General features: G+C 37.1%; 1 protein-coding gene and 1 pseudogene across 4 annotated transcripts in view; one reads left to right on the forward strand and one right to left on the reverse strand.

Annotated features, from left to right (window-relative positions):
- NHS (NHS actin remodeling regulator) overlaps window positions 1–23,978 on the reverse strand; it is a 358,867-nt gene that overhangs the window by 17,740 nt on the left and 317,149 nt on the right. For 2 of the 4 annotated variants that reach the window (XM_036271753.1, XM_036271755.1), the window contains exon 4: window positions 1,141–1,203. The exons of the other annotated variants lie outside the window; for them this stretch is intronic. In XM_036271753.1, coding sequence (XP_036127646.1) covers window positions 1,141–1,203 — 63 coding nt within the window. The remainder of the gene's footprint in view (window positions 1–1,140; window positions 1,204–23,978) is intronic. 4 annotated transcript variants of the gene reach the window in all.
- Window positions 9,903–18,110, forward strand: LOC118636024 (annotated as a pseudogene).

The raw sequence follows: 23,978 nt of genomic DNA on the forward strand, positions 1-23,978 counted from the left end.
GATCAAGTTTCCACTACTGAACCTAATTTTATTTACTTGCACAATTTGGAAGAAGGTGGGCATTTATAGAAAAAAATATTTTTCTTCTTATTCTAGTTAGATTTTAATAACATTTTGTCCTAAAATCAATACCGTTAAAAAATTTTCTTATCCTCATATTTGGAAGCATCATGCCTTGTTGACTGAGATGATTTCACATAGTATCAAATGAACTGTTCTTAAGTCCCCTTAAAGAAAAGATCCCAGAGTCAGTTGTTTAAGCTAACCCCAAGCATTTGCTTACCTTGTCAGAGGTATCTGCAAAGCCCCCCAACACACCCAACAGGATATGATTTCCCTCCCTTGAGAAAAATGTGTTCACCATGAACGTTTTAGTAAAAACATTCCAACCTTCTTTCTTTCTTCAGCTTTTGTGCAGATTCCCAGGGAAGCAAATAGCTCAAATAAAGTTGAAGCACAAAAGACTTTGTTTCCTAGGTAACTTCCAAAAAAAAAAAAAAAAAAAGTTTGGTTCATGCAAAATGAGAGGCAGAAAGAGAGGGAGAGAGCACAAGAGTTGGAGAGAAACCCCCTCCACCAGAGGCCACATTTTGTAGGCGATTCCTTCCTTGAATAACAATGGACTTGGAAACAAAGAAAGAATAGTGACCTGACTACAGGCTCTGACCAGCAGCCAAAAGCACTTTTTATTTAATGGTGACAGGGACAATTGACTGCCAGAGAATCCTTTTGTCCTGTTGTTATTTTTTGTTTGTTTGTTTTTTGTTTTTCTTTTAATTTGAGAAGCAGAACCTTTACAGTTTTGATAAATATAAGGCAAGTTGGAATTTCTTTCCTCCGAACTACAAAGTCCAGGAGCAGAGTTAGGTGATGCTCATGCTGAACAGAGCCTTATTTGCAGCTTAGGGATGTGTATGTGTCCAGAGGAAGTAAAAAAAAAAGCCAATGAATGGCATGGCTGTCTAAATTATATTTTATTTAATTCAAGTTAGGAAAATACCCACTCTTTAAATTGACTTAGTAGAATATCTGTGAGTTAGTTAGAAACAACAGAGTTTGCCATAAAGTTAAAAGAGAAGAAAGTGAAAGTGTCTGGAGAGAGTGAGATAGGGTGCAATGGAATGTTTTCAGAACCAGTACCTTTCTACTCCATGGGGTCATGTGGCAACACTCAGTGGGGGAGGGCGAACGGGTGCTATTAAACTATGAACATGAAATGCAAAAAAAGAAAAAAATTAAAACATGCACACAACATACAGTATACCCGGTTAAGACAAATCTATGATATTAATGAATGAATATAATGGGATAATGTCTGTCTGCCCTCCTTTTCTCTTTCCTTCCTTCCTTCTTCTTTATTTTATGAGAAGTAGCATAAATAGTGGTTAATAGCACTCTGGAGCTAGACCAAGTTCAAGTCCCGATTCTACCACGTATTTGCTATGTAACTGGGGCAATTACTCAACTTCTCTAAGGTCAGTTTCCTCATCTGTAGGGTAGAGAAATAATAGTATCTACCTTCCAGGGCTATTTTGAGGATTAAATGAGTAAATATTATTATAGACTTAGAAGAGTCTTGGCACATAATAAGCTCTATATGTTAGCGTCAGCTACTACTGTCACTATTATTATTATCCTTACTTTGTACCTGTAAAATTGTTTTTGCAAATTTTAACTTTCTTTTAGATCCTAATCCCATTTGCTAATTTGGGAAAGGCTGAATTATTTTCTTTCCTTAGAGTGAGTTTATTTTCCTATGAACTATGTGGAAGACATTTTCCTGTGTATAAATTCCTCTTCTAGACTGTTCAAAAATTGTCTCTTCCTCATACTCATAGATTATATTTGACGACAGGGCCAGTTTTATGGGCATGTGACCTGTGCAGTTACACAGGACCCCACACTGAGAAGGACTCCATACTTGTTTTATACCTGTAACTGTCTTAAAATTTTTAGTTTTTGAGTAAGGACCCCTGCATTTTCATTTTGCACTTGGACCCACAAATTATGTAGCCAGTGTTCTTTGAAGAATAATCTGGTAATCGGAAACCCTTTTTCAGTATCTACTGAGAAAGACATTAAAACTCTTAAAATAAATCATGTCAGCATTGGATTCAATTAGGCTTCATTTATTAAGTTACAAATTCCTAGAGGTCAGGAGCCATATTTCATTTTCCTTTCAGTCTTCCATGATGCCAACAAAATGCTTCCTCATTGTAAGAGCTCTAACAAATTATTTGTGAACTTGAATAATACCAGCTCTGCGTTTGATAGGAAACCCAAATAAAGTAATGGTCATAATCAAGATCTTCGAAGGAAGCAGGCAGCACAGAATCCAAGAGAACTTGCCATCTTAGTGCAAATAGGTCAAAACAAATAGAGGAAACCACAAGCAACCCTTGGTTCTATTGTTGGCACGATACTAACATATGCTCGTTCTAGTTATTCTCAAACCTATGACACACATGCATTTTTTAGAAAAACACTCAAAATTTAATACTAATCTAATTTTCTACATTTTAAATGACTAGGTTGCTCATTATTTTTTAAGCAGAGCAAATGCCATCTCCTCGAGCATAGTTAACTTTGATCTAGATATTATTTAAGACAAATGATTTTGTAGGGTCTATGACTTCACCACTGAAAGTGATCATTTTGATAGATATGGCATATGTGACCTGAGTTCAGACACTTAACCTGGCTTTCTCATAAGAATCAGTCACAGATAGTGATGTGCAGATATTAAGTGAGACACTGGGGTGTACAAAATAGAGCAAACTCATGGAAGTGGGAAAAAGGAAACCTGACAGCAAAGCCTACATGGTGAAGGAATTTGTTTCCAGGAAACAAAAGGCTTTCGTGTCTCATGACAGGATTTCAAAAAATCAAACAGCAGGAAACTGCAGGGCAGAAAACATATTAATGATAGTAATATATTAACTTCAGTAGCTCATCTTAAATCTCCTAACTCAGCTCTCCTGTTGAGTATTTTTTCTAGGAGTGAGAGATGAGGAATGATTTTTCATCTGTTTGAGAAACCTTCCATCCCATTAAACAAGCATGGGGTAACACCTGGAAATGACTAAGGCTAGCAACTCCAGAAAGAGAGAGCTCAGACTATTCAGTTTAGGTCATCATCACTAAGTCAAGGTCTCTGTGGGTTACACTCCACACAATATTCCTTTTCAACTAATCAGTCACCCCACTACTTTGATAGTCACTCCAAACTCCAGGTTGTGAGGGATGAAATTAGGTACTCTTGAGCTTGTGTGTGGAAGGATTATATTCTTTGGTTCTACCACCTAGACACAAGCACTTAAGTCCCTGCAGATGGTCTGTTGATTTAGAGTACTTTGATTTATAATAGTCAAGTGGGCTATGGTTTTATTTCTGCCATGAATTAGGAACTGCCTTAGTGTAGTATTTTAAAGCATCGTCTTTCCTGAGTGTTTGGTCAAAGGAAGTAAAATTGTTCTGATTATTTCTGATTAGATTTTTATGTGGTGAATGCCATGATCAGTTCATAGATTTTTTTTTTTCTAAATTATCTATGAAATAGAACTGCAAAAGAACTGCTTCCTCAGGACATCTCTGTATGGCTCAGCATGCCACTCCTTAATGGGTGAAGATGGATAGGAAAAGCTGCATGCTGATCAAACTTGTATGAACTAAATTATTCTTTAAAGGGTCTATTTAAACAAATTCTTTCTTATTCAGGGTAAGGCTTAGAAGGGCAGGAACCATGTCTTGTTTATAATTGTATTCGTATTGCCTCAGTAATACTCAACAAATATTTGTTGTACTGCTAGCACCCCCATGTGCCTGGCATAAGCAAACAAAAAATCCTCTCTAAAGGAATAGTATCAAATTATGTCCACATACAATTTTTCAGTACGGCATCCAGTGCAAAGTTAAAGATAACAAGACAAGGAGGAGACAAAACAGTATGAGCAAAAAGCATCCCAAACAACAGATTATAGAAGCAGACCCGTAGGGACTCCTGCTTTTGGAATTACCATTACCATTCTTGGCTTCCCCAGAATAAAGTGTGTGAGAAGGTTGTTAGATCACTCATTCATTCATTAAAGAGCATTTCTTTGATAAGAGTAAAAATCAGCCCCAGTGGAACAAATAGATTAAAAATAATATCTCCCTCGTGAGTATATGCATGTTCACTGTATAACTCTTTAGATTTTTTTGTACTTTTGAAAGTTTCCATTAACAAAATGTTGGAGAAAAATGAAAAAAAAAAAGTTCTTCCTTTTCCAGGCTCCCATTCTGACCCTCCTACTGATTTTGAGAAGCCTCAAATTTAAGTTGCATCATTTTATAATCAGCCACTACCAGTTATGCCCATCTTGTCCCTGACAAAATATGTTTCTTTGATGCTTCACCCTATCTCTGTCCCTGCTGGCCCATCAGTTATACTCTCAAATCCTTTCCCTAGCTTCCCATAAATCTGCTTCAACAAAAGCTAGAGTTATACTTATGATGGGTGTTCAGAACAAGAAATAACAGCCTCAAAAGCACTCAAATACATTTCTTTGGTGAATAATGACATAATATTTTCCAAACCCCATTGTTTTTAGTGGTGTGTATGAGAAAAGTTCTTTTTTTTTTTTACTTTTGTGGCAATTTCTACAAAGATCTCAAGATTTTCCCCATCATTTCCCTTACTGCCAAAACAAAATATCATCCCTCCACATTTTACTTTCTTTTTGGTTTTATTTTATATGCTGGTGGGGGCTTATTTTGCTTTAAAACTTTCCAAAAGACATTTGTTAAAATGTTGTGGGTATTCCAGCAGGAAATGTTTTGAAAAATTGGCTTTGGCTTGTGATCTAACTGATACCACATGGCACTTATAGCAGTCAACATTCAGAGCTGATTTATTACTATCATGCAGTCTTAAACATGAGAAATATTTACTAGAGAATGGATATTGTGGGACATTTGAGTACAGGAATAAAACCTTAGTTTGAAGATGGCCAATGCAAGGCACACTGGGTTCCTAGTGAGGTGATCTGGGATCTTATTCTCATTCTATCCTGAGACTTGTTTGTCCTTAGACCAAGTCTCCACATTTCTGCACATATTATGACCTGTCTATGAATGAGATAGAGGGGATTTTGTTTGCCTCATATTTTTCTTCACTGGAGTGTTTGTATAAGTTGTACATAAATATGAAGTACTTTGATCCTTCTGAAGGCTTAAAGGAGTCTAGCAACACCTTCTTCACTTGTCACTTTTGCTGCTACAATTACACAGCATTTTTATTCCCTTGAGACTGTCCCAAAGTCTCCTACTAGCTGGCACTGTACTCTTATCTTCCAAACATGCTTTATAATATTTTTAAACTGTCACTGTGCTTCTCCCTTTCCTTTATCTTCAACTCCAACATTACCAAAGTGAGCAACGATGAGGGAAAATGATGAGGTTAATAAAAGTTTAGAATGTATCATATGCTTTCTATGTCCCAAGTATTTCTTCTCATCCCTGGTTTATCCTTTGGCAACAGGCCTTCATGTTTCCCCAAAGGGCCTGAATGCAGTGACTCCCAGTGCCCAAACCCTTCACACTGCACTCCCAGCCAACTGTGTGGCTAGAAAGAAGCCCACAGATGCACTCACATTAACGTGCTGAGAACTACTAATGATTAACCCAAAGGAATAAATCTCTGAAGCAGAATTCTGGACAATGGTTGTAGGCTAGGAGAGAGCTCTTTGGGAATAGGTGCCAACTGGGTTCTTCTTTTAACCATGTTATACATTAATATCTATTTAAAACACTAAAATGCATAACTATTCAGACTGGGGGAAATTACCTTATCATTGATAAGTCTGCTTTTCCAAATCACACCTTTATTTCTCTTCCCTGACAGATATTGATTGCCACCACAACATCCTTAATTCTCCAGAGAAGTACTTTGCGTGCGCACACACACACACACACACACACACACACTATATATATATATATATATTTAGTCATAATAGAATATTTTAATGCCCTATTGACATCAATGGAGAGATCATCCAGACAGAAAATCAACAAGGAAACAGCAGCTTTAAATGGAATAGATCACGTGGATTTAATTGATATCTTCAGAGCATTTCACCTCAAAGCAGCAGAATATACATTCTTTGTAAGTGCACATGAAACATGTTTAGGATAGACCACATGTTAGGACATAAAATGGTCTCAGTAAATTTAAGAAGACTAAAATCATACCAATCATCAACTCTGACCCTAATGGTATGAAACTAGAAATTAATCATAAGGAAAAAAGAAAAAGAAAAACCCACAAAAATATGGAAGCTAGATAACATGTTACTAAACAATGAATGGGTTAACAATGAGATCAAGGAAGAAATCAAAAGATACTTTGAAACAAATACAAATGAGAACACAACAACCCAAAATCTATGGGGCACAGCAAAAGCAGCCCTAAGAGGGAAATTCATAGCATTACACACCTATTTCAAGAAACAAGAAAAATCTCAAATAAACAATCTAACATTACATTTAAAGGAACTAGAAAAAGAACAACAAACAAAGCCAAAAATGAGTAGAAGAAAGGAAGTACTAAAAATAAGAGCAGAAATAAACAAGAGTCTAAAGAACCAAAGTCTAATGAAACCAAGAGCTGGTCGTTTGAAAATATAAACAGGATTGATAAATCTTTATCCAGATTCATCAAGAAAAAAATAGAGAAGCTCCAAACAAATAAAATCAGGAATGAAAGAGGAAAAGTAACAACTGACATTTGAGAAATACAAAGGATGACATGGCAATATTTTGAACAACTATATGCCAACAAACTAGACAATCTGGAAGAAATGGATAAATTACTAGAAACATACACACTCCCAAAAGCGAAACAAGAAGAAACAGAAAACCTGAACAGACCAGCTACAACTGATGAAATTAAAGCATAAATAAAAAATCTTCCAACAAACAAAAGTCCTGGACCAAATAGCTTCACAGGTGAATTTTACCAAACATTCAAAGAATTAACACCTATCCTTCTCAAATTATTCCAAAAAAAAAATTCAAGAGGGGAGAAGACTCCCAATCTCATTTCATGAGACCAGCATTATCCTAATTCCAAAACCAGATAAAGACACTACAAAGAAAGAAAATTATAGGCCAACATCTCTGATGAACATAGATGCCAAACTCCTCAACAAAATATTAGCAAACCAAATCCAGCAATACATTAAAAAGATCATACACCATGATCAAGTGGGATTTATTCCTGGGATGCAAGGTTGGTACAATATCCACAAATCAATTAACATGATACACCACATAAACAAAATGAAGCATAAAAATCATATGATCATATCAATAGATGCAGAAAAAGATTTTGACAAAATCCAGCACTGAGTTATGCTAGAAACTCTTAGCAAGATGGAGATAGAAGGAACATATCTCAACATAATAAAGGCCTTATTTTACAAACCCACAGCTAACATCATACTCAATGGGAAAAAACTAAATGCATTTCCCTTAAGATCAGGAACAAGACAGGGATGTCTATTTTCACCATTCTTATTCAACATAGTACTAGAAGTCCTAGCCACTGCAGTCAGACAAGAAATAAAAGGCATCCAAACTGGAAAGGAAGAAGTACAACTGTCATTATTTATAGATGACATGACACTGTATATAGAGAGCCCTAAAGATTTCATAAAAAAACTACTAGAACTGATAAATGAATTTAGTAAAGTAGTAGGATACAACATAAATCTCCAGAAATAAGTGCATTTTTATACACCAAAAATGAACTATCAGAGAGGGAAACGAAGGAAACAATCCTATTTACAATTGCATCAAAAATAAATAAATAAAATACTTAGGAATAAATTTAACCGAAGAGGTAACAGACCTGTAATCAGAAAATTATAAGACACTGAAGAAAGAAACTAAAGAATATAGAAAAAAAGTGGAAACATATACCATGCTCATGGATAGACAGTATTAACATTGTTAATATGGCCATACTACCTAAAGCTATCTATAGATTTAATGCAATCCCTATCAAAATACCAATGACATATTTCACAGAACTAGAACAGATAATCCAAAAATTTTTATGGAACCAAAAAAGACTCCAAATAGATACAGCAATCTTACAAAAGAAAAACAAAGTTGAGGGTATCTTGCTACTTGATATCAAATTATACTACAAAGCAATAGTAATCAAAACAGCATGGTACTGGCATAAAAACAGATATGTAGCTCAATGGAACAGAATAGAGAGCCCAGAAATAAACCCACCACACTTACTATGGTCAATTAATATTTATTTGACAAAGGAGGCAAGAACATACAATGGGGTAAAGACAGTCTATTCAATAAATGGTGTTGGGAAAATTGGACAGATACATGCAAAAATATGAAACTAGACCATCTTCTTACACCATATACAAAAATAAACTCAAAATTGTTTAAAGCCTTAAATGTAGGACTCAGTGCCATAAAAATTCTAGAAGAAAACATAAGCAGTAAAATCTCAGACATTTTTTTTTTGCATTGCATCTTACATAAAAATTTTATTTTTTAATTAATTAATTTATTTTTGATACAGATGTTTCTCCTTTTACCTCCACTGATTCCTCCATTCTCCTCCCTCCCCACCCTGTCCCCAGCTTTGTTGTCCATGTCCATTGTTCATGCATACATGTATATAAGTTCTGTGATTTATCTCTCCCCCACCACCTCCTGTTCTGGGGATTGTCAGTCTGTACCCCACTTCCACGTCTCTGGGACTACTCCATTCCTCAGACTGTTATGTTCATTATATTCCACAAATAAGTGAGATCATATGATACTTGTCTTTCTCTATTTGGCTTGTTTCGCTTAGGATAATACTTTCCAGACATTTCTCTTAGTAATATTTTTTTCTGCTAAATCTCCTTGGGCAAGGGAAACAAAAGAAAAAATAAACAAATGGGACTACATCAAATTAAAAATGTTTTGCACAGCAAAGGAAACCAACAAATTAAAAAGATAACCCACTGAATGGGAGAACATATTCGCCAATGGTAAATCTGATAAGAGGTTAATATCCAAAATTTACAGAGAACTCATACAACTCAAGACCAAAAAACAAATGGTCCAATTAAAAAAATGGCCAAATGAGATAAATAGACACTTCTGCAAGGAGGACATACAGATGGTCACTAGACATATGAAAAGATGCTCAATGTCACTAATCATCAGCAAAATGCAAATTAGCCACAATGAACTATCACTTCACACCTGTCAGAAGCACTATCATCAATAGATCAACAAACAAGAGTTGGAGAGGCTGCAAAGAAAGGAAACCCTCATACGCTGTTGGTGGAAATGTGATTGGTGCAGCCACTGTGGAAAACAGTACGGAGGTTTCTCAAAAACTTAAAAATGGAACTGCCTTATGACCCAGCAAGTCCACTTCTGGGTATATCCAAAGAAACCCAAAACACCAACTTGAATGAATATAGGCACCCTTATATTCATTGCAATATTATTTATATAGCTAAGATATGGAATCAACCCAAGTGCCCATCAATAGACAAGTTGATAAAAAACTAGTGCATATATACACTGGCATATTACTTGCTCATAAAAAAGAACAAAATCTATCATTTGTGACAGCATGAATGGACCTAGAGGATATTATGCTAATTATGCTACGTGAAATAATTCATTCAGAGAAAGACAAATACCATATGATATCACTTATATGTAAACTCTAAAGAAAAATATAAATGAAGAAACAGACTTGTAGATACAGAGAATAGACTGATGGTTGCCAGAGGGAAGGGGTGTTGGGGAACGGGGTGAAAAGGGTGAAAGAATTGAAAAGTACAGATTGGTAGTTACAAAATAGTCATGGTTATGTGGAGAGCAGCATGGGAAATGTGGTTGATAGTGTTGTGGTGACTATGCGTGGTGCCAGTTGCATGTTGGAGATGTTGAAGGGGAACACTTTGTGGATGTATGATTGGCCAATATGCTGTACATCTGAAACTAATATAAAATAATGTTGAATGTAAACTGTAATTGAAAAAATTTTAAAAGTAAAAGAAGAAAATATACAAAGGGCCAATAAGCATATGTGAAAGCACTCACCATCATCTCTTAATTGGTAAAATTCAAATAAAAACCACAATGATACTATTATATACTAAAAGGGCTAAAATGAAAAAGATTAATAATAACAAGTGTTGGAAAAGATGTAGAATAACTCCAACTCTCATAGATTGCAGGGGGGGGGTGTAAAATGGTGTAGCCATTTCAGAGACAGACATAGCTTAAACATCTGTCTACCTTTTAATTGCCTTTTAGGTATATAGAAGTATAAAAATAGGTGTGTCCACAAAAAGCCTTGCACAGAAATATTTATAGCAGCTTTAGTCATAAAAATCCCCACCAAAAAAAACAAAAACAAAAAACAACCCTGCAACTAGAAACAACTCAGATATCTACCAACAGCAGAATGGATAAACAAATTGTGAACTACTATAATCATAAAATGGAATACTATACAGTGATAAAAAAGAATACATGATTGATACGTACAGCATCCACCTCAAAAAAGTATAGGAGAGCTGAAGAAACCAGACACAAAAGACTAAGTGCTTTTTTACTTTAGAATCCCTTCCTGTAACAGGCTGATAGATGTTTTGGGTATAAGATGGACCCCTAGTGAGCAGAGCTTGAAGAGCAATGGCAACGGTGCAGTTTTCGTTCAAAGAGAGGCTTTCTGAAAGAGAGTGTGTAACTGCAAAGAGTATTTCTCTCCTTCTGATCTCAGCTGGAACTGAACAAAAATTCTTAGGGTGATGGAATGAAAAATTATTTTATGTATGTTAAAGTCCAGGAACACTTTGTTTAATGGGCTTCTATTAATGAAGCAGTTTAAATGTGCAGAGCATAACAAAATTGTATTTTGAAGCACATATGGAAAGTAGTCCCTGCATGAATGGAAAACAGGGCTCCAGGGAGCCTGGGAGAACACTTCCTGATGCCACTCAGTCATTTATTCATGGGAATTGCTCTGGACTGTCAAGAAAAACACAAAACAAGGTCCACTGGACCATGATCACTGTGATGTCGATGCCAGTGAGTAGCTTATTCATCCCCTGTGGCCAGCTTTGCCAGTTAGTAAGGTCACTGCCAAGGGCCACTTATTGTCAATCCTCAAAGGTTTCTAGCACCAAATAAAAGCCATGAGTGGGGAAAAGGCAGGCCAGGCTTTGAAGTGCAGGGAAGGGAAGAAGGAGGCTTTGAACTGCTGCAAACAACACACATAAACTCACCCAAATCAGGAGAGCTGGCAGCATGTATCCCAGAACAGCCCAGAGATTCAGGGACAGTTCCTCCCTCACCCTCTATGCTTTGCCCTCAGCTGGGGGCTCCATGGGTGTGCAGAAATTGAAGAGATGTTGCACATTTGGTCTCACTCCAAGTGACACTTTCCCTCACAACTCAGGCCAGATGTAGCAAAAGCTCGGTAGGGTCATAGTTGACCTTACCACAGCAAATTAAAAAAAGAAAAAGAAAAGATAAAACCTTCTCACACACTAGCCATGCTCATTCTGTTTCTACTTCTTCCCTGTTTTCTTTTTTGAATTGATACTTTTTGAGTATGGCTCTGTGAATGTTATGGCATAGACTCACATAACCCTACCACAATCAGGATTCAGAACATTGCCATTACCCCCCCCCCCCAAAAGGCCCTCACACTATCCCTTTATATCCCTTTATAGTCAAAGTCTCCTCCCACTCCCAGCCCCTGGCACCCACTAATCTGTTCTCCATCACTATGGTTTTGTCATTTTGAAAGTGTCATATAAATGAAATCATACTTTTTGAGACTGGCTTCTTTCATTCAACATAATGCCTTTGAGATCCATCTAAGTTGTGTGTATCAGTAATTCGTTCCTTTTTATTGTGAGTAGTATTCCATTGTCTACTTATACTTTAAACAATGAATTAAATATCTCAGGCATACAAGAGATTGTCAACCTGAGAATATTCTGTAATGACATGTACAGACAAGTAATTCCATTGGCTGTTCCCACAGGCTAATGTGTTTTTTATTTAATTAATTAATTAATTTATTTTTGTTACAGATGTTTCTCCTTTTTCCCCCCATTGATACTCCCTCCCCCTCCCTCCCCGCCCTGTCCCCAGCTTTGTTGTCCATGTCCATTGTTCATGCATACATACATATAAGTTCTGTGGTTTATCTCTCCCCCCACCCCCTCTTCTGGGGATTGTCAGTCTGTACCCCACTTCCACGTCTCTGGGACTACCCCGTTCCTCAGACTGTTATGTTCATTATATTCCACAAGTAAGTGAGATCATATGATACTTGTCTTTCTCTGCTTGGCTTGTTTCGCTTAGGACAATACTCTCCAGGTCCCTCCATGTCATCTCAAAGGATAAGAGATCGTTCTTTCTTACAGCTGCATAGTACTCCATTGTGTATATGTACCACTGCTTTTTTATCCATTTGTCTACTGATGGACATTTGGCCTGTTTCCAGATCTTAGCTATTGTAAATAGTGCTACTATGAACATGGGGGTACATATATTCTTACTGATTGGTGTTTCAGGGTTCTTAGGGTATATTCCTAGAAGTGGGATCACTGGGTCAAATGTTTTAAAAAGAAAGAATTTCAAAACTATAATTTGAAAACATCATTTCTTCCTCGCCAGCTGCTTTCTGCTAGAGTCTTCCCTAGGAATGTCAGCTGCTTTCTGTAGTTACTATCTCTGTGTCACCTCAGTCTTCCATTTGCTCTGTCAATCGTATAATACCTCTCTTATAATAAATTATTTCTGTTAAAATAACTTATATGCTTTCTAGTTTTTGACTAGATCCTGACTGATAAAATATGTGGTACCAGGCTTTCACCCCTGGTTTGCTTGTATGTGAGGCATCTAAAGTACTTGTTACATCTGGTTTCTCTGTCCAATGAGGAAAATATGAAGCAGTGTGATGTTCCATGGGGTGTCAACATGATAATGATCTGTATAGCTTATGGCAGAGAGCAGGAGAGCTGACATAGTCTCAAAAGCAAACTGTTTCTAGTGACACTTGAAAATGGATATAGAGGGAGAAGTATTTGCTGGAGTCAATAGCTGTATCATTGTACATGCTAGGTGCTGTGCTGATTTTCTCCAAGAAAAATAATCACATGGAAACAGCAGCTACAATGAAAGTCACAAGCTATTTACAGCCAGTCTCCTAGATCCACCTACCTTCTGCAAAGACCAGACAGGTAAGTTAAATGGAGAGTGTGATAGGCATCACCATTCCTGCAATCTTTTATTTGAAACAAATATCAGGCTCTTCTCTCCTTACTATACCAATGAAAAGACTCTAGAAATTGAGGAAATTAACCCTATACAGGCACGGTCTGGTATCTTCTTAAAGCCCTGCTCTTTCTGATCATGTGACTTCTGTGCTTAAAACCCTTCAATAATTACTTATGTCCATGGAGTAAATTCAAACTTTTTAGTCCGACATTCAAGATCCTTCAAGATCTAGTCTACTGAAGCATTGCAGCCAAAACAAAATATCTGAATTCATGTATATGCACTGCACTTTCTCCTGCCTCTGTGTACCTGCTCTCATGGTTTCCTCAGCCTTTAATCTTTTCTCTCCCAGCATTTGAATTAAAATTCTACCCCACCTTTCAAGGCCTTCTCAAATGCTACCTTTACTATGAAGTTTAATCCAACCCCATTCTAACACCACACACCAGTTAGATATTAAAACTTTGTATTTAATACCATATGATTTCCTTGGGTAGCAGAGATTACATCTAACTCATTTTTGTATCCCTTTAGTACTTATTAATAGTAGGTGCCCGGTTAATTATTTTTAAAATGAAGGAATAAATAAGGGGCCACAATGGGAGAGAGGGCATTCCAAGTGGAGATACTGTTTTGAGAGTGCAGGATATTTTCTTTTTCTTTATTGATTTTAGAGAGAAAGGGAGAGGGAGAAAGAGACAGAAACATCGACGAGAGAGAACATCGATTGGTCGCCTCCTGCATGCCTCCCACTGGGGATCAGGCCCACAATGTGCCCTGTCCGGGAATTGAACCGGTGACCTCTTGGTGCATGGGTCGATGCTCAACCGCTGAGCCACACCAGCCAGGCGAGAGTGCAGGATATTTTCTAGATGAGTACATATAGTTTGGTTTGGCTGAAGTCTAAGGTCTGCACAAAGGATTTGTGGGAAATCCATCTGGAAAGACAGAGACTAGAGAGTAGGACTAAGGATTTGAACTTAATTCTTTAGGCAGAATAAAGCAATTGAAGGCTTAGGATTAGAGAAGAATTTGTATGTCAAAGGTTCTCATACCTAAATTAGAATTCTTCTTAACTGTTTTAAAGGAGCAAACTAGATGAGACAAAAGGAAGCACCTAAGCTTAAGTGAGAGAGGCTGGAGGGACACAACCATTTTGAGACAGGTCCTAAACCAACAAAATACTTCTGAAAAAGCTTGCAAAACTATGAACATAGTTTATAAAAACAAAACAAGACCTGTGTAGGACAATGTGGTGTGTATAATTCTTTTACAGTGAAGGAAAGGCTTGGTCAGTATTTCTCAGACCCAGCTCTTACACACTAATAGAATATCAAAACTTCTAAATGTGGACCCATGGAGAAAGGGGAGGGGAGGGGCTAAGTAAAACTAAGATAGAGCTGGGGATGGGACAGAGAGTGAGGCAGTGAGGTCTTTATCTCAGGATATGTCAAATACTATAGAAATACTTCATCTGCCAGCTCTTGTCTTTAATCCTCTTTCCTGGCTCAGAAGTCCATTCTCACCCTTCTGATTCTTCTGTAAGCTAGTTTAATTTTTCTAAGAAGCTGCTTCTCATAAGACCGTTTTTCTTCTTGATATAACATGAAAGAGTAAACATGGTCATTGTTTATAGCACTGGAATATGACCCAGGAGTTATGGATTCTAGTTTGAGTGATTTCCTCCATTTAGTTCCCAAGAAGGTTGTTGGAATGTCCATTGTCCTCCAAATGCACCTCCTTGGTAAGAAGAAAAGTATGACTTGACAGACTTTTATTTTAAAATCCCTGGAAGCCACAGTATGGTAAGTTGGAAAACACTACCAGGCTATGAAATGACAAGGAATCCCTAAATCCCTAATATTCTTTCCTAACTAGTTTTATCAAGTCAGACAAGGAATATAATTGTGGACACAATATACTGTAATGAATTAACTGTCAATCCTGATGGTAAGGATTTAGACCCCAGTGTTCCTCTGGAACCTGATCATCTCTTGCCATAGGGCCCCATCCATGTTAAGCATCTTCCTCCAATACCACAGAAACCATTACACTTTCTACCCCTCAATTGCTTATGAAGCTTACCAGAGGGATAGTTGGTGAGACTGCTGGAGTCCCTTACCACATACGGGGAAAGATGACATCAGAATCTAAGTAGGGACTTAGAATTCAAGGGTCCTCATGGACATGACTGCAGGCTGAATGCAGCAATAAATGTTTCAGCTCCAGTGCCAACTCCGATCCAGCTGTGTGAACTATATGGGAAAGAGTGCTATAATCTATTGGAAATGCCTGCCTTAGGCTTGCACAGGGGAACAGCAAGCAAATGTCCCAAGTATTTGCAGATGTGGGCCTGGACCAAGAGACCTGACTGATGAGAACAGATCAGCTAAACATTCCATTCATGAGGGGATGAAGGTGAACTGCTATGACAAACTGACTCCACACTCTGAAATGGGAATCTATGCCATGATGGTGCACTAGGGACCACAGTGTCATATACGGTGACAACTTCTAATCATCTTAGATTCTCTGTGGTCTTCTAAATTTTGCTATTTAAAGTAAAAAAATTCTGAACTAAGTATTTCCTGATAGCTTATCTTTTATTGAAGCCATGTATCTATCATAAGCACTATGGTATAAGCCCCAACCCAGGAACTGTGAATTATCCATGGCTAAATGTGTGTGTGTGTGTGTGTGTGTGTGTATTTAACTTCCTATTTTGAAATGTTATACTTTCAAAGAAGTTGCAAAAATAGTAGACAAAATACCCATATACTACTCTTTATCTAGCTTTTCCTAATGTTACCATCTTACACAACCATAATACATTTATTGAAACCAGGAAATGAACATTGATAAATATTATTAACTAATCTATTAACTTTATTTGGATTTTTCCAGTTTTCCCACTAATATCCTTTTTCTAGTCCCAGATCCAATCCAGGATCCCACATTGCATTTAGTTGTCAAATCTCCTTAGTTTCCTTCAATTTGTGATTGTCCCTCAATCTTTACCTTTCGTAACCTTTACATTTTTGAAGAGTACTGACAAATTATTTTCTAGAATGTCCCTCAGTTTGGGGTTGTCTTATGTTTTCTTATGATGAGGCTGAGGTTACACATTTTTGGTAAGAATACCATAGAAGTGTCATTTCAATGCATCATATTAGGAGGTTCACATATATAGGCATGCCATTACTGATGACATTAACTTTGATGGTGTCTACAGCTTCCAAGTTATTATTTTCTCTCTGTAACCAACAAGTAGCTTGTGAGGAGAAACGTGGAAACCTGTGCAAATATCCTGTTTCTTACAATAATTTCACCCAACTAATTTTATCATTCATTGATGATTATTGCCTGCAAAAATTGTTACTGTCATATTTGGGTAATACTGATTTTAAAAATTTCCATCAACATTTCTACATTTATTAATTAGAATTCTTCTGTAAGGAAAAGCTACTCCATCCCATGTATTTATTTACTTATCCCCATTTACTCAATATCAGTATAAATTCATGGGTATTTATTTTATTCTCTGTGTTGTAATCTATAACTATCATTATTTTATTGCTCAAAGTATCCCAGGTTTGGCCATTGGGATCTGTTTAATGTTCACTCCTATGCCCTTTTGACATGCTCCCTATTATTTTGAGCACTTTCTTGCTTTATTTTCCTTTTCACCAAAAAACAATTTTTCCAAGGAATTTTTTTTTTTTTTTAGAGAGAATGGTATTTAGAAACAAGATCTGGGCACTAGATGTCCTCAATGTTACCACAGTGTCATTGATTCTAAGGTCCTCCGAGGTGAAAGATAGCAAATACATGTTTGTATACTCATACATGTACACATACACATATTTATTGTATATATGTTTGTGTGTGTGAATGTGTGAGAATATATGTATGATGTTATACTGATCCTTTAGATTCTAATCCAACGCCATAGAATTCATTCTAGATGTCTCCCTTTCTTTATCTGTAACTCCATTCTCCAATAGTGACACATTGTCACCCACAGCATATTTATTCATTTACTCAATCCTAGTATACACATAAAGTAGTTTCAGAATTTCTAACTCATTCTCTTGTGAAGAACAAACTTACCAACTAAAGTACAATATTTGTGTACAACTAATTTTGTCTATAGCTTTACAGTGTTGTTTCAGGTGTGGCTGCTCTGTGAGGAGCTCCCACTTTGGAACAGAGTCTCAGGCCTCCATGTTACTATGGAGGGAAGAGCTCAAGGAAACCAGAAAAGAGACTGGCTTTCCTCACAGTCAAATCACCTACCTCTACAGCTGGTTCATTGACCTCGCCAAAGGCAAGAATGGGGCCCTCAGCTGGGAAGATTTCTAATGGATTTCTGAACTTGTCATCAACCCACTGGGGGGCCAGCTCATCAGTGCCTTCTTCCCAGAGGGAGACGATCAGGTAAACTTCCATGGATTCATAAAAACTTTGGCTCATTTCCGACCCATTGAAGATAGTGCAAAGAGCGAAGATAAGAATAGACCAGAACCACTCAACAGCTGAAGCAACAAACTACTTTTCTTTTTGACTATATGATTTGGATAAAGATTAAAAGATCCCCTATGATAAGTTGTTCCAGGTGCTGTGCATGATGGTTGGAGTGAATATCTCAGATGAGCAAATGAGCAGCATCACAGACAGGACCATCTAGGAGGCTGATTAGGATGGGGATGGCACCATATCTTTTGCAGTTTGTTAAAGTTTTGGAGAAGGTCAATATAGAATAGAAAATGAGTATCTGGTTTCCTGACTAAATGGCTGAGACCAAACTGTTCCTGCTCTCTAATATTTAAGAACTGGAACTTGAGAGTCTTCCTATCTACCAGCCCCACCTCTACCTTATCATCCCCTTTCTCCCAAGATACTGCTGCTGTTGCATCAAATCTCCATATGTGGTGTGTCAATATAAATCTGCCTTGGGTGTAAACAGAGCATTACAGGACAGCACGCTGTCTTTTTTCTTCAGTATCCATTTACCAGTTTCCCATTTATAAATATCTCCCCTAGTAATGCTGCTGAATGCTACACACTCATCCAGTCTGAGAAAGTAACAAAGGGACTCGTGCCAAGAACTAGCCAAGCAAGCTCTTTCACTGGATGTAGACTGTAGCCATGCTGCCTTCCCTCTAGCTGGGCTTCTGCATGCTCCCTCAACCTTTCCCTTATGTCCTTTGATTTCTGCTTCTCCGTCATCCAATCAACTATTCACTTGATCTTTTAGTCTTCCTGCTTTTTATTATGCCTCAAAATGCCCTCTGTTCTACTATATATCCCAAGCTATGACTGTTAAATATATGTCTAACTTGGAAAGATAGTTCTGTAGTCTGGCAGGTTTTTTTTTACCTTCACTCATAAATGAGCCTCTGGGATGTTGTCTCCCAGGAGCTTTTTGAAAACCATCACTTCTCTCAGAAGAATGTGACTATCTCTTTGGCATCCTGCAGTCAAAGGGCTGCTGGATAGAGAAGTTCTTCTTGAAAGGTGACAAGTGTCGAGCCAAGTCTTCTAGGTGGCTTGCCCAGGTCCCTTGACCCCTAGCCTCTGATTCTCCATACATAAAGTACCTATATGATTATTCTTGTTAGTACATTGTTGGCTCTTCAGAAAACCTCTGCAGGTTATCTCAGCTTTGGGGCACTGTCACCACCAGAATAGCTGCTCAGACAATATGCTTGGGGACTTTCTTATGGCTTTTTGAACAAGGAAGCTGGGCACCTTAAAAGCCTCCTATATTCCTACCTCTGCAATACGGTTTATGCCTCAGTGTTACTTGACTTTGGATGTTTTTTGTTACTCTTCACCCAAGGATATTTTTCCATTGATTTGTTTAGATAGAGTGGAAGGGAGGGAGGAAGAGAGGAAGAGGGAGGGAGGGAGGGAGGGAGGTAGAGAAAGAGAGAGAGAGAGGGGATGGAGAGACAGCCATCTATGTAAGAGAGACACATTAATTGGTTGCCTCCCACATGACCCCAACCAGGGCCTGGTATCGAACCTGCAACCCAGGTATGTGCCCTTGACCGGGAATTGAACCCAAACTCTATGGTCCACAGGCTGACACTCTAACTGCTTAGCCAAACCAGCCAGGGCTCCTTAAATGTTTTTTACTTCACATGTCCAAGTAGAAAGATTAGAGTTATGAAGGTGCCTAATTTATCATGTCCAAGAGATTTAAAGATTGTGTTCAATATCCTGAGTTTTGGCAAATGATTATGTTGGAACGCATAGTCAGCTCCCAGTAGAGGTCCACAGCATTGACTATATCATTACATTAGTTGCCTGGTTACACTGGCTTCCTACCTGCTTATATAGACCATTGCTAATCTCTTAGAAACATGGGGTCTAGAGGTGGTGGCACAACCTGAGGTGGCATTACAAACCTTTCAGTGAGCCAGAGAAGCTTCCTTGCCAAGGTCAGCTTAGTTTAGACTTCATTGAATCAGGCTGTTTCCATCCTAATGTCTGTCTATTCATTCATATATCTGCCGATGGCTGACATTACCTAACTCATTCCTTGCTAGCTGGATTCCTTGCTTGGGAAGGAAGATGTGTGCACAATTCTTTAGGAAGAGAATGGCTAAAAAACACCACCACAAAGGGAAAGGAAAGGAGTGAGGAACAGAGGACTAGCAAAGTGGGATGGCTCAAGTATAAATGAATGAGGAATTATGTATGAAGTATCATTCTGGCTTTGTGATCAAGTGATGCAATATAGGAACTGTATAAAAGGGAAAAATTAACTGATACTTATCTATTTGGTAACTCAGAGGCTCTTTAACAGGAATATTTGAAGTTCCTAAGTTATGGCCCTGGCCGGTGTGGCTCAGTTGGTTGGGCATTGTCCTGTGCACTGAAAAGTTGCCAGTTTGATTCCCTGTCAGGACACATGCCCAGGTTGCAGCTCGATCCTTGGTGGAGAGCATGCAGGAGGCAGCCAATTGATGTTTCGCTCTCACATTGATGTTTCTCTCTCCCTCTCTGTCTAAACATCAATAAAAATCTTTAAAAATTAAATGAATAAAAATAATAAAGTTCCTAAGTTATGACATTTCCCTGTTAGAGTTGTAGCAAACTGCTTTAATCCACAGTTGTGCTTTATTGTTCTAGTTAAAATTATAGTCATCACCCATCAATAAATATTTGTGTTAAAATAGAACAAAAATATTCTTTCCAAAATTACTTAGGTTAGCTATTTTCTTCCCTATCTCTTTCATTGTGGTTATGATTTTCACTTGTAATATAGTTAGGTTTATTCGTTACTGTTTTCTATTTTTTTATTTTGGGTTATCCTCATGTTCTGGTTGATGTTAATTATTTATTTACTGGAGAGAGATATGTGAAACATTAGCTGGGTTCTAAGAATTAGAGCTACCCAAAAATATATTCAGAGAAGTGTCATTCTCCCTTGACCCTACCACTTCCTTCTCATCCCCCATTCTTTCTATCCCATTCCCACCAACCCACCCTCTGTAGGTAAACCAATCTCATTAGTTTCTGGTTTATCTTTCCTGTACTGTCAGTTTGTTACATTGCTTATTTTGAAAAAGTGGATTTGGTCCAATGTAATTGACATCTTAGAGAACAATTTAAGCTTAATGTAAATTTTGCATTTGCTTATGCAGGATTTCATGCATGAGAAACTCTAGGTGAATGCAGAAACCGCACCCACCTGACCTGAACTGTGTAAGAATACTCAAAATGTGCACACCTCAAACATCTCTAAGCTCCCTCACTTTACCTGGTATGTTAGGAGCCTCACTCATCCACACCTGGGGTTCTAACCTTCCCTCTGATTTCAGTGACCCCTCGTTCCACTCTTTCACAGTAACTCACAAGCTGCAGTCCTCCTGATGCCCACCCTAGAAGCAATCTTCAGTGGCACATTTATCATATTATGGATTTCTTAACCATCTAACGTGTAAAACACTGCTACTGCTTTTTTAAAAATTGGGTCCCTAGCTTTCTTTGTGTCTGTGTGTGTCACAGAAGTTTTTTTTAGTGTTTGTGCCCTATTTCCTTCATAAACCCTTTGATTTTATTGTGCAAATTTGTATAGTGTGGAGATTTTAAGGAATGTATATGTTGTATTATAGCAGAATTGACTTTTTCTTTTACATAAATAAGTGGATACCTGTATATATTCCTATACCTTTCTTTCTAACATGAAGGGTAGTATACTATAAATATCCTTTTGGGTTTTGCCTTTTGCACTTAAGAGTTCATCCTGGAGCCTGGCTGGTGTGGCTCAGCGGACTGAGCATTATCCCATGGACTGAGATGTCACGGTTCAATTCCCGGTTAGGGCACATGCCTGGGGTGTGAGCTCTATCACCAGTAGGGGACATGTGGGGGCAGCCGATCCATGTTTTGCTCTCACATTGATGTTTCTATCCCTCTCCCTTCCTCTTTCTCTAAAAAAGCAATAAAAACATATTTTTAAAAAAGAGTTTATCCTGGAAATTATTCCTTATTAATTTATAAAAGTCATCCTCATTTTTTTTCAGCTGCATAGTACTCTATTGTATGGATATCCTGTAGTTTATTCTATTACTATATGTACATATATCACAGAAAAAGGGCTAATATCACTAGTGAATAAATAACTTTTAAATACATCCATCTATGTATAGGCACCTTGATTGTTTCTAATATCTTGTAATTGTAAACAACACTGCAATGAATAACCTTTTTATATTATTGGAGGTGTATAATTATTGGGTTTGCTAGGGCAAAAAGCAAGTGCATATGTGATTTTATTAGATATTTCCAAATTCCCCTCCAGATAGGTTGTACCAAGTTTGCATTTCCATCAGCACTGTATGTGAGTGCCTGTTTTCACCCAGTTTCACCAGTAGAATATGTTGTCATATCATTTAATTTTTGCCAAATATTTAATAGGTGATAGATGGTACCTCAGTGTTGCTTGCATTTCTCTAATGAATGAGTTTGAACAATTTTTTTAAGTTTAAGAAACTTTTTTTTTTTTCTAGATTGTCTGTTCAAAGCTTTCTACCCATTTTCCCACCAGGTGTTTGCTACTCTCTTTGTCCTCATTTTTAAAAGGTATTTATGTACTAGTAATATTAGTCTTTTTCTTCCCCTGTGGTATATATTATACATATCTTCCTCCAGTTTTTAGCTTTTTTTTTTTTTTTTTGTAGTTTTCTTATGCTGTTTGAGCATACAGAAACATTTACTGTTCAAATTTATCAGTCTTTTTTTTTTTTATTGCCTCTGTATTTTGAGTTAGAGTTAGAAAGCCTTTTTCCTGGACTGAGGTAAAAAAAAATAATTTACCCTTATTTTCTTCTAGTATTTGTCTCATTTCATTTCTTATGTTTAGGTTCCTCATCCATTTGGAGTTTAATCTTGTGTATGGTATGAGGTATGGATCTAATAAAATGGTTTTCAGCTGGGGGAGATTTTTTCCCCCAGGGGACATTTGCCAGTATCTGGAGACATTTTGGGTTATTAAACCTAGGGGAAAGAGTGTTCCTAGCATTTGTGGGTAGAAAGGCCAAGGATGCTACTATACATTGCACAGTGCACAGGATAGCCCCTACAGCAAAGAATTATCGGACCAAAAATGTGAATAGTGCCAAGGTTGAGGAACACTAATAATTTTTTAAACTTTTACCATCTTTTGCCTAAGTGTTTGATATACTGCCTTTATCATATATTATGTGTTCATATATACTTGGGTTGATTTCTGGACTTTGTATTCTTTTCTACTGGTATATTTGTCTATTCATGTGCTAGTATCATACTGTTGTAATTATAAAGGCTTTAAAAATATTCTAATGTCTAGAGGTCTAGTAAGTTTATTTTTTCAGTGTTTCCCTGGCTATTCTTGTGTTCTTGTGTGTTTGTTTCTCCATAAGAACTTTTATATCAGTGGGTGTAACTCCATTTTTTTAAAAGCTTATTGGTAAATTTATTGGGATTGTGTTAAATTTATAAATTAACTTACAGAGAACTGACTTGTTTATAATGCTGAATCATTCTATCCAAGAACAGAGGACATCCTTCCATTTAAGGAAATGTAATTTTGTGTCTTTTAAGAATGCTTTAAGTTTTTCTCTAAGTATTTAATCTTCTTTGTTATTACTTTAAATGGAGTTTTCCATACCACTAGGTCTTCTAATTGTTTATCATTCATGTAAATGAAGAGTATTGCTTTTTTGTGTGTTGTTGTCCTGCTACCTTGCTGAATTATTTTGTTTGAATCAGCTTTATCATTGATTCTCTAGGATTTTTTCTGGTATAGTATCATATCATCTGCAACTAGATATAGGTTTACTTCTTCTTTACCAATTCTTATGCCTGTAATTAATTTATTTTGTCTAGTAGTACTGATTAATATAATGCTAATTAGTAGCAGAGATACTGAGCATCCTTGCCTTGTTCCTGATTTTAGTGGAAATGCTTCTATTGTATCCTCATTAAGATACTAGTTTTAGTACTAAGGGGTATGTGTGTGTGTAATATATGTGTGTGTGTGTGTGTGTGTGTGTGTGTGTGTATACACTCACTCAATTCCTATGCCTTTCAAGCATCTAAGGAGATAATCATATAGATTTTCCCCCTGAGATCTATTACTATGGCTTATGATACTAATAGATTTC

This window comes from Molossus molossus, unplaced genomic scaffold (genome assembly GCF_014108415.1).
Source record: "Molossus molossus isolate mMolMol1 unplaced genomic scaffold, mMolMol1.p scaffold_m16_p_2, whole genome shotgun sequence".
Taxonomy (NCBI): domain Eukaryota; kingdom Metazoa; phylum Chordata; class Mammalia; order Chiroptera; family Molossidae; genus Molossus; species Molossus molossus.